Here is a 12,241-nt window from a genome sequence, read left to right on the forward strand (position 1 = left end):
TCATACTTTATCAATTATACTTAAGTACAAACATTCAGGTGCTAATTGTATTTTGTAGTTCTATAAATCTCTACAGATCAAAGATAGGAGAAAATAAATGAACATTCTTAAAATGCCTAGTCTCCATGAAAGAAAAAGCAAAATAGAAATGCCAACTATTGCTTTTGACAATGAGAAGAACTAAAAATAACTAATATTAAACTCAGACTATCTAACACAGATGACAGTGAAAACAGCGTTAGAAAACTTGCCAAAAGGCAGTGGTTTCATAAGATAAAAAAATTTAAAGTCAGAGATACAAAGTTAATTGTTGATTGCTAATAGACAAAATAAAAACCAGACTCTCTAATGTGAGTAAGGACTAGAGTATGTTTCATTAAGACAAGACTTACTTTTTTAAAAAATCAGTGCTCTTTTACTCAATAATTTAAATCTGGGCTGGGCATCGTGGCTCACACCTGTAATCCCAGCACTTTGGGAGGCCATGGCGGGTGGATCACCTGAGGTCAGCAGTTCAAGACCAGCCTGGCCAACATGGTGAAACCCTGTCTCTATTAAAAATACAAAAACTGGCCGGGCGTGGTGGCATGCGCCTGTAATCCCAGCTACTCCGGAGTCTGAGGCAGGAGAATCGCTTGAATCCGGGAGGTGGAGGTTGCAGTGAGCTGAGATGGTTCCATTGCACTCCAGCCTGGGTAACAGAGTGAGACTCCGTCTCAAAAAAAAGAAAAAAAAAATCTGAAAGCTACCACTTTCCTATTTATAAATATATTCAAATTTTTAGCAAATGAATTCCATAAATATAAAGAGTGTTTGCATATTCATCCTCTTTGCTTTGGAAAAAATGACTATAACATCTTGTTGAGTAGAAATGATGAACTTTGGAAATACTGCATAAATCACTTGACAGTTTTCATTTCTTACCAAAAAAAACTATTTGAACGATCTTGTACTTAAATGAGTTATTTTCCTTCACTAAGAACTTAAAATGTTTTAAAGATAATATTTCCGTCTCGTCTGGAAGTAAGGGACCTTTTCGATTACTTCCACTTACACAGGAGACACAGGTACTGTCAAATATTGATAGTAAAAAGCTAAATATTGAGAGTTGTCTCAAAACTCTGCTCTACAATCAAAAGCCTTCAGACAGAAAGACCAATCGGTTGTACATAATATAGAAACTATTATCAAAGAAATAATGCCATTCCATATAAATTAAATTCCTGAGTTTTTTCTTTATCCTTATGACTAAATTTCTAGCAACTTTAGGCTAAGGAAACAGGAATGAATATGTGTCAAGATTTAGCTAAAAAGATATTTGATAAGTTATTTCGATCATTTTCTTTTTAATGAAAATAAGCTAAATGTGCATCATAGGGCTCTGGTTAAATAAAATTATGGCACATTATTGACAGAATGTTATCCGGCTATTAAAAATGATGCTGACTGGGCATGGTGGTTCATGCCTGTAATCCCAGCACTTTGGGAGGCCAAGGCAGGCAGACTGCTTGAGTCCACGAGTTCAAGACTAGCCTGAGCAACATGGCCAAACTCCGTCTCTACAAAAAAAAAAAAATGCAAAAATTAGCCAGGTGTGGTCACACGCCTGTGGTCTCAGTTATTCAGGAGGCTGAGGTGGGAAGACCCCTTGAGCCTGGGAGGTGAAGGTCACAGACAGCCAAGATTGCACCACGGCACCCCAGCCTGGGCAACAAAGCGAGACCCTGTTTAAAAAAAAAAAAAAAAAAAAAAAAAACCGATGCAGAAGAACCATGTATTAAGTGAAAAGTGTGCATTACAAATCAACATTTAGCAAAATCCTGTTAAGTAAGTAAGTAAATATATATACATATACTTATAAAAATATTCATCTTCACATGTATTTGTAGGTTCTAAGTTTTTTAAAACATATTTGTATTACAAAATAATTATATAATTATAAAACAATCAGGAAAAAACAATACTTTTGAAGTTACTGGAAAAAGATAAGGTATTTCCAACATTGAATGTCTGCACAGAGAAGCTAAAAGAAAAGTTAAATATTTTTCCTGTTTCTCCTGAGCAATGCTGATTTTGAAGAAAGGTACCCTTCTAAACCACAATCATTTTCAAATAGTAAGTACAAAAATGTAGTCTAGAAAGTAATTGTGGAGTTTTCTCATGTTTGAATTAATGTGTCTCTTCTATTTCCACTTAGAAGAAGAAAGAAGTGAAGGTCTGAAAATAATGCTTGAGAATTATAATAAGAAAATTGGTGGCAAAATTCAAATCTTTTAAGTACTTGATTCATTTTTTATATCAAGATAGTCAATAAATGTATTACATATTAGGTTTTTTCTCTCTTGCTATTAGCAATACTTAGTTTAAACACATAAATGAGGCATCTTTTAAAATCCAAGTGTTTGCTATCAAAGTTGTTTTTTAAAAAAAATCTAGTGATTATTCCTCTAGCTTGTAATTAAGCAAAACTTTGATGTATTAAAATAACCTTCTCCAGGCCAGGCGCGGTGGTTCATGCCTGTAATCCCAGTACTTTGGGAGGCCAAGGCGGACGGATCGCGATGTCAAGAGATCGAGACCATCCTGGCCAACAAGGTAAAACCCCGCCTCTACTAAAAATACAAAGAGTAGCTGGGTGTGGTGGTGCACGCCTGTAATCCCAGCTACTTGGGTGGCCAAGGTAGGAGAATCACTTGAACGTGGGAGACGGAGGTTGCAGTGAGCCAAGATTGCACCACTGCATTGCAGCCTGGCGACAGAGCGAGACTCTGTCTCAAAAAATAATAATAATAATAATAATAACAATAATAATAATAACCTTCTCCAATATAGCTCAGTAAACACACTTTGTTCTACCTACCACACAACATGCTGATATTAAATGAGGATTGCATGAATGTATTTACTAGGAAAAACATAAATGATGTCAGCTATTACCTTAAAATATTTTTACACTTATTTTACTTCCTAATGGGGTTTTTAACCATGTACAGATAGAGAATGGTTTTCTCTTAGTTATGGCTGAATTATTATTAGCACAATGTACCACTTCCAAAGTTTAGGCCCTAACATTTTGCACACTGAATATTATAGGCAATAAAGTTTAGTACCTTCATTAAATTGTGCTCAATATAGAGCTATAATTCAGGATGAGTAGCTTTATTCTTTCTAATTACTTTCTAATTATTAATTTCTAATTACTGACTAATTACTAATTCTAGTAATTAGTCAGATAACACTATATGGACATACTGAGAGTTAAATCTTCCTAAATCTAGAATACCAAATTAAACAATGGGAATGTTTAAAACTGAATACATAAATTTTTAAAAATCGACTAAAGGGAAAGAAATTGGATTTCCAAATCAATTAAATGTTTCAACTTTAAATCCAGACAAATTCCAAAAATCAAAATCCACCAAAAGCCATATATATTAAACAGTTTAGTCACCAAATTTAAGTAAATTGGTACAAAATACCTTGATATTATTCAAAACCACTTCCCCTTGCTCTCCGTTTAACTGCCACCATACATTTATACACACATTCCACATATAATATTTAATAATAACCCATCATTAAGGGCTAGATTTCCTCCCACCCGGTATTTCTTTATCACCTTACCCCATTCTGTGCCATCCCCCGAACTCCGTGCTTCTCCAGCTCCTTCACCATCTTCAGCAGTCACTAAAAAATCAAATTCTTTCAGTGCTTCCTCAGTATCAGGATCGTCAGTTAGGTCAGCAGCTAAACCTTCATTACCTATCTGTAAATAGAATATAAACCAAGAATTACTTTCATCCTAAATGGAAAAGGGATGCTTTAATATTGTCACATAACTACATTTACACACCCATTTTAAAATTACTTGGATCAAAAATTTTAGATTTCCCATGTAATTCACAAATCCCAAATTATACTTCAGATAAATGGTTCAACAGTGCTGTGCCAAGATTGATCTAAGTAATGTGGCACTAAAAATGGTTTAAATGCTAATCATCAAGAACAGTTAACTTCTTAAATTACAGTACATTCACAGTTAGTCCTCCATTAAAGAACCAGTCACTTATTTGCATTCTGATGTTATCTTGAATTGACCTCATAAATGGGAACTGCGTGATTCGTCCTTCACTCATAGAGATATGGCATAGTAACTAATTTAAATTCATAGCTGTGATAATTATAATAGTGCTTTACCTTCCAGAACAAAAAAATTAAAAGGATCAAAATCTCTATTCACCCAAATAGACTACGTTATACATATAGAATGTGTCAAAAAAGACTGAAAACTGATTTTGTAGACCAGAGACTTTTGTGGAACACTGTAATTTTTTTCTTATGTTACTGTAAAATCTCAAATACCAACAACTAAACCTACCCACTTTTTTCTATGGTTGAAAAGCTGTACACTACTCTGGTAATCCACGAATGGATGATCAACTCTACTTTGGCTTCTACAGCAAGCCCCTCAAACCACTCAAATAGATAAACCTGTTTCTTAGGTTATGAGCAAAAGTAAATTTTTATTATTCTTTACTAAAATACAAGAATGTTGAGACTTATTTATAATTCACAGATTACTCCCTCACCCAGGGTGGAAGTATTCCCATTGCAACTTCAGTTAATTTATCACTGGTGTGCTGTACATGAAGAGACAGACTTCAGCAGTGATTCTCAACTGTAGCAGAAGTGGAAAGGGCATTGCTTTAAAAAGGTTTCAAAATCAATGGACTAGTCCTATAAATACAGACCTTTTCTTGCCCATTTAGTGAATAATATAGCAAACAATTCCTACTCTATGTGTGTAATGCAAAAAGAGCTGACCACATAAAACTTTTAACCAATATGTAAAGTAAAGATGATCAATCACTCCCAATGTAACTTAAGATATCTCAAAAATTCCTATTCCAACTACATGAATATATAGCTAATAAGAATATAAAATATAATTCCTACTTTATGTTTATTCATCCGATGTTTGTCTTTTCCTTCTGGGATGCCTTCAATCATGTCATTTTCCTCATCTTCATCACTGTCATCGGCATTTTCTAAGAAATTGAACGTCTCAAGAACATCACCAGAGGACCTGTGCGAAGGACAAAAAGATAAATCCAACTATTCCAATGGTTGGTTCTAATATTTCTTTCTGGTTCCCATTTTAAATCAATTCTTAAAACTAGAGAGATTCGAATGACTACCTATTGTCTGAGGGCTTTATTCAAGAAAAGAAGTTTGAAAGATTTATGTTCTACAACTGAAATAAAAGTAATTATTCTCTGCTGACTTTCTCCAAAGTTCATTGTCCAAAATATTTTAGGTAATTACTGCAACAAAATAAAATCCTATAGTATTAGACACTCAAACACATATTATTAGTTCTCAAAATAAAACCATCATAAACAAGCAACTGAAACTTGGCCTTTCTTATAACTACAACCTCTTACAGTTTGGTCTAAATGTTTGAGGACTAAAACAGTAAATACCAAAGTTTATCAGGCGGGTCCAGGGACAGTGCTTCATGCCTGTAATCCCAGCACTTTGGGAGGTGAAGAGGGGAAGATCGCTTGAGCCTAGAGTTCAACACCATCCTGGGCAACACAGTGAAACCCATCTTCAAAAAAAAAAATTACCTGGGTATGGTGGTGTGTGCCTATAGTCTCAGCTACTCAGGAGGCTGAGATAGGAGGATTATTTGAACCCAGGAGGTTGAGGCTGCAGTGAGCTATGACTATATACTGCATTCCAGCCTGGGTGACAGAGCAAGACCCAGTCTCAAAATGAAAACAAAAAAACTTAAAAATAATTTATCAAGCAGCCCAGATTTATAGTAAATCAGATATAAAACAACCCAATCCATTTCATAGACTGTCTTAGCTAGAAAAAATAACTCAAAATCTATTAAATAAATACTTTTAAGTCTTGCAGAATCACTTATTTAACAGGTAATAGGGACAATATATATATTTTATCCACTTAACTAAATCTTTTAACTAATTTGAGTTTCTCTATGCACACACACAAAAAAGGTTTTCATATAGTTGTTTAAGTGTCTAACAATAAAGCCAGCAACAAAACAGTAGAAAATTCAGCTGAACAAAGACTTTCACCATGAAAATTCTCTGCTCTGCCACTAAGTAGCTGCTTGAATTTGGCCAAACCATTTAAATCTTTTGGCCTCAATTTCTTTACCTGTAAATTGTGGGGGCTGAATTAGATTATCTCAAATGTTTTTAAATGTCTTTACTAAGAGTACATGGTAACAAAAAGAAAAATAATATAAAACTCAGGGAGGGTTTTTGCCCCCCTCTCTGATTGGTTCCCTCCATTAGTCCAAATTAAGCATGTAATACAATTCAGATTATAGTCGTCCCTTGGTTTCCATGAGGCAATGGTTCTAGCATACATACCTCCCTATCATGCTGAAGTCCCTACGCACATTCTCCCTGTAGTATACTTTAAATCATCTCTAGATTATTTATAATACCTAATACAATGTAAATACTACGTAAATAGGTGACACACTGTATTTTTAAATTTGTATTATTTTATTTTTTAATTGTCGTTTTTTTTTCAATGTGGTATTTTCAATCCATAGATGTAGAACCTACAGATAGAAAGGGTTGACGATATTTTTTAAATAGCATTAACAAAGAGTTTTAATAGGTTGTACTATATCCCACCCAATCCAGCACACTGTTTAAAGGAACTGTATAATGACTGAATGTAGGAGATGGTTTCTTCAAATGCAAATTAGTAAAAACAACCACAAATCTACCAGAACAAAATATACTTTCAGCTCAAAATTTACAACATAACTTAATATTTGGAGAGTAAGTGAAAGGCAATGAATGCATTTGACAAAAGTAGCATATCAATGATACAATAATTTAAAAGAATTTTTTTTTAAGATATATTTGTTTTGAACTTTGAAAAATTAAGTACTGCTGCTCCTTGGATAGAAATTTCTGTCTCTAAAGTAAGAGTACCTCCTGTTTCCAGGTTTTAAAACTGTATTTAATCACAGCATACATGTCCATGGCTTTAAAAGTCAAATGGAACACAATGCATAAAAGAAAGAATTGGTCAATCAGATTTCACCAAAATTAACATTCGCTCTTTGAAAGACACCAAGAGAATGTCAAGAAAAGCCTATAAATTGTGAAAAAATATTTGCAAGTTATATTTCATGAAAAACTTGTGTCAAGGGTATATAAAGAACACTTAAACCTTAACAGTAACAAAACAATAAAAAATGGGGAAATATTTCAAATAGACATTGCGTCATAATGATAGGTGGAATGCAAATAAGCATATGAACAGATGCTCAACATCATTAGTCTTTAGGGAAATAAAAATTAAAGGATCATAGACTGTGAAAGGTCTCAGGTTTTTCCCTGCCTTCATGCTAACAACCTAGCCTATTACTGTTTCATGGATCCTGAAATAAGTCATAAAATTGAGTCAGAGACAAGAATTCTCCTCAGGAGCACAGGAAGTAATAGGATCATAATGTTTGCTGAATTTCCTTTGCCCAAGTCCCACAAGGGTGGCAAGGAGGTAATCAGGTAGATGTTACACTTACAGTTCGTTTGAATTATAGCGGAGGAACTCTGAGCTTAGGGAACTTGAATCATTTATACTGAACAGTAAGCATGACTTCCCAGAAGACTGTCTCTATCTTACAAGGTTGTTTGTTATATAAATATCCTTAAATAGATAGTCCAGAATAAAAGGGCAATATGTGTCTCTGCTCACAGGATGTTTAGAAACAGATCAGTGGAGAATTGTCTCTAAAAAACAAAACAAAAATGAGGTAGGGTCACAAACTTATAAGAATGACTAAAATTAAGGAACGCAGTCTGGAGTGGAGTTGATGAAGAGTAGAAAAAGATTAGAAGAGTTGCTGAGCTGAAGAATGAAATAAGGAATCAGCCAGTGAAGAAAAAGAAAAGGTTTGTCAGGCAACTTTTAGAGCTCTACTGAAGTTAGCTAAGAATAATTTGGGGATCATGAGTATCGTCAATCTTTTGCTGTTGCTGCAGTTGCTAAAATGAAGTTCTGCTTGCTAGGAAATACTTAGGAGAAAAAAAGCCAAATAGTTCTAAATAAATTGACAAGGCATACAATGAGTAACAAGAGAGTCCCCTGCCCCATCCTTCTCTATCTTTGATTCCTACACACTAGGAACAACCATTTTTAAACTTATTTTTAAAGAAGCTTCCCTTTGTTATTTACCCTATTTTTTCTAAATAACATGCTCAGATTGCTATTTCTTGATAAAAATGTAGTTCCCTTACAGTCTCCATCCCACATCCACACTTCCTCCCAGAACAGTAATATAGTTACATCAGTTTACTTTTGGCTTTATTAATATTCCATGGTTACATTGTAAGTACATATTAGTATGTCCATGTAAATCACATTACAATGACTCTACTTCCTTCCTTTTATAATAGTTTTCCTGAAATAACTGCCTAGTGTGTTTTTTTTTTTAATTGCCTGGTTTTCCAAGGATGTTACCACTATTCTCCTCTGAAATTTTCCAGCAGAACTGTACATCTCCTTTCAAAATCCTCAAACACATAAAGCAATGTATTAATTTCATATTTTCTAAGAAACGTTCCTTCCAGTGTTCTGTCCTCCTTCCATTCTACTCTGGCTAATGTCCAGGCCCACTGCACAACTGTTTCCTGAAATTTCCTTTGCCTCTCTTTATTAGATATCTTTTTTCTTGGATCCTACACTTTCTTCCTTCTTGACTTAGTCTCTCAGAATTCTGAGAAACATCTCCAATAGCTTCCTGAGAAAAAATGAAGGGTAAATTTGAGGCTTTCATATCTAAATGTCTCTTTTTGCTATTAATACTTTCACAAACAATACAGTACTTGGCTCAGTATACAAATCTAAATGGAACTCACTTTCCCTCAGAATCTTTAAGGCACTGCTCTCCTATATTCTAGCTTTGAATGTTAATTTAATAATGCCTGATTCCTAGTCTTTTCAATGTAGTCTAATTTTTCTATCTGGAAGATTTTAGAATTTCCTCTTAATTTTTAGTGTTCATGATTATGGCCGCTGTATGGATCTTTTTTCACTGATTTTATGGAGTAACTGGAAAGAATCCTTTCAATCTGGAAACAAACATCCCTGGAAATACATTCTGAAAATATATTCCAGAGAGTTTTCTTGTATTACTGTTTTAATCAAGTTTTCAACACTTGATTTGTTTTCTCTTTTTGAAACTCCTAGTCCGACACTGACCCTCTCAACTTGATCTTTGAATTTTCCTATCTTTTTGGTCCTAACTGGTGTACTGTCTACATGGGTGCCATGGTCTGAATGTTTGTGTCCCTCAGCAAAATTCCTATTTTGAAACCTAATCCCCAATATGATGGTATTAAGAGGTGGGCCTTTGGTAAGTGGCTAGGTCATGGGGACAGAGTCCTCATGAATAGGATTAGTACCCTTATAAAAGAGGCCCAAAGGAGCCTGCCTTTTCCACCATGCGAAAACCCAGTGGGAAGTCGGCAGTCCGCAACCCAGAAAAGGGTCTTCACCAGAACCCAACCATGCTGACACATTGATCTTAGACTTCCCAACCTCCTGAGCTGTGAGAAATAAATTTCTATTGTTTATAAGCTACTCAGTCTACGGTATTTTGTTACAGCAGCCCAGAAGGACTAAGAATATGGCTATCTCTTGTCAAGCTGCTGACTTAACTTCTGCATGATAGGACACAGGCCCAGCCATTTCACTGACATATCCCAATTTTCAGTACCATTAGGCCTTTCCTATTAATGTGATTCAATTTCAATATCTTGCTTGTAAGGGATAAAAGCTGCCAACATACTGGAAGTCACACAGTAGGAGAAAACAGGAGACCTCAATGCTCAGCTGGAGACTTTCATACAACCCTGCTGTTTTCATTTTATACAATAACCCCATCTTTCAGTTGTTTTATTTCTTGAGAAAACAGAAATCACTGGTGGAAAATACACTACCATTCTTTGGAGTAGGGGAGGGGTGGTGTTAAAGCAGCTTCACAAGATGAAAGAGAGGATTCAACGTTGTGCTTCTTAAACTTTTTTTTTCCCCCCAAGATGGAGTTTCCCTTTGTCACCCAGGCTGGAGTACAGTGGCATGATCTCGGCTCACTGCAACCTCTGCCTACCAGGTTCAAGCGATTCTCATGCCTCAGCCTCCCTAGTAGCTGGGATTACAGGCGCCTGCCACCACGCCCAGCTAATTTTTGTACTTTTAGTAGAGATGGAGTTTCACCACGTTGGCTGGTCTGGTCTCAAACTCCTGATCTCAAGTGTTCTGCCCACCTCAGCCTCCCAAAGTGCTGGGATTACAGGCGTGAGCCACCATGCCCAGCCTGTGCTTCTTAAATAAACTTTAAACCAATTCTCTATTCATACCCCTATTTAAACCTCACCGAATACCTATAATTCCTTAGCCTTTGTGGCTTTACTGGAATTCTGTGACTTGAATTGGCTTATTCCTTTTCTTCATCCTATCACTCTCAAATGCACTTATGTTTAATAAGCTTTCCCAGGGTCACTCAGTCAGTTGCCATTCCTCCATTTTCTTTCTGGATTCCAAATCGTTAAATTCTCCCTATCTCACAGACAGTATACTCTCTCATTCTTTCTGTATGTCATTGTTTTTTTTGTTGTTGTTCTTTTGTGTTAATACATCTTAAGCCCTTCACTGTCCTTTAGCAAAATTTCTGAAAGGCACACAAGTAATATGTGACTTTAACCTACCATATTTAAAATGGAAGTCTCCATCTGTGGATAATTTTTCTCTTTGCCAACTATTTATTTACTACCCTCTCTCATTCTAAAGAGACAACAGAATCTTAAAAATGAATAAATCCAGATGAAAGGGAAAACAAAATGAAGCCAAAGGTAAGGCTGCTAAGTAAAAGACTAAATGTGTCAATGCATTTTCTGGAGGAGGCCCACAAATTTGGCCCTGAGATTCCAAACACGGTTAAAAAAAGAGGTGGGCGGGGAGCAACAACTGGAGGTTCAAAGGTAAATAAGACCAATTATTAAGAAACAGCACAACTTTTCCCAGTTATAAGATCTAAGAGAACTTTCCCAATGAGTCCTTATAAAGTAGATGCTTTGTGATATGATGCACTATACAACCACAACCATACCCTACCATAAATCAAGAAATACAATAGTGCCACTCACTCGATAGCATCTAATAAACACTAGTCTTGGTGGGGGTCACATTTCAACTAGATACACAATATTTCCTAATAGCTAACAATTATATAACACTTACTGTGTGTCAGGCATTGTTCTAAATGCTTTACATTAATTCATTCCTTCCTCACATCAATCCTATGATCCTCATTTTACAAATAAGGAAAGTAATGTTCCTTGTCCAAAGTGATGGCTAGTAACTAGTGGTTAAGTTAGGATTCAAATCCAGTCTGTCTTCAGAATTCATATTCTTAACGATTAGGCATACTGCCTCTAAAATATGAATCTAAAATTTACCATCCTCTACTTTTGGACATTAAGACTGCTTCTAATTTTTTCCTATTATAAATAAGAATGTAATAAACATCATTTTGCTGAAATCTTGATCCACATGTTATATCATTTTCTTATTCCTAGGGGTTTTCAAATGGCCCTAATAATGGCTCAACCATAACACGCCTACATTAGGGCAGAATCAGAAAATGTTATTGTATGCATTAAGAAGAAAGCCTCGATTAAAACAACTATTTCCGGCCAGGCGCAGTGGCTCATGCCTATAATCTTAGCACTTTAGGAGGCTGAGGCAGGAAGTTGCTTGAGGCAGGAGGGTTACTTGAGTCCAGGAGTTCAAGATCAGCCTGGGGAACATAATGAGGTCCTGTCTCTACAAAAACTTAAAGAATCAGCCAGGTGTGGTGGCACGTGGCTGTAGTCCCAACTACTCTGGAGGCTGAAGTGGGAGGATTGCTTGAGCCTGGGAAGTTATGGCTACAGTGAGCTGTGATTGTGCCACTGCACTCCAGCCTGGGCAACAGGGCAAGACACCATTCAAAACAACACTAAACAAATAAACAACTATTACCTACATGTCCATCAACAGGTAAAGAAATAAAGAAAATGCAGTATATGCATACATTGGAATATCGTTGGTTATGAAAAGAAGGAAATCCTGTCATAAATGACAACAAGAATGAACCATGAAGACATTACGCTAAGTAAAATAAGCTAACCACAGAAGG

At 35.6% G+C, this 12,241-nt stretch overlaps 1 protein-coding gene across 4 annotated transcripts in view; it reads right to left on the bottom strand.

Moving 5' to 3' along the window:
* STRN3 (striatin 3) overlaps nucleotides 1-12,241 on the bottom strand; it is a 130,352-nt gene that overhangs the window by 37,612 nt on the left and 80,499 nt on the right. For all 4 annotated transcript variants that reach the window (XM_008974696.4, XM_034937383.3, XM_034937384.3 and 1 more), the window contains exons 6-7: nucleotides 4,957-5,086; nucleotides 3,625-3,766 (exon numbers count right to left, since the gene is read on the bottom strand). In XM_008974696.4, coding sequence (XP_008972944.2) covers nucleotides 3,625-3,766; nucleotides 4,957-5,086 — 272 coding nt within the window. The remainder of the gene's footprint in view (nucleotides 1-3,624; nucleotides 3,767-4,956; nucleotides 5,087-12,241) is intronic.

This window comes from Pan paniscus, chromosome 15, assembly GCF_029289425.2.
Source record: "Pan paniscus chromosome 15, NHGRI_mPanPan1-v2.0_pri, whole genome shotgun sequence".
Classification (NCBI taxonomy): domain Eukaryota; kingdom Metazoa; phylum Chordata; class Mammalia; order Primates; family Hominidae; genus Pan; species Pan paniscus.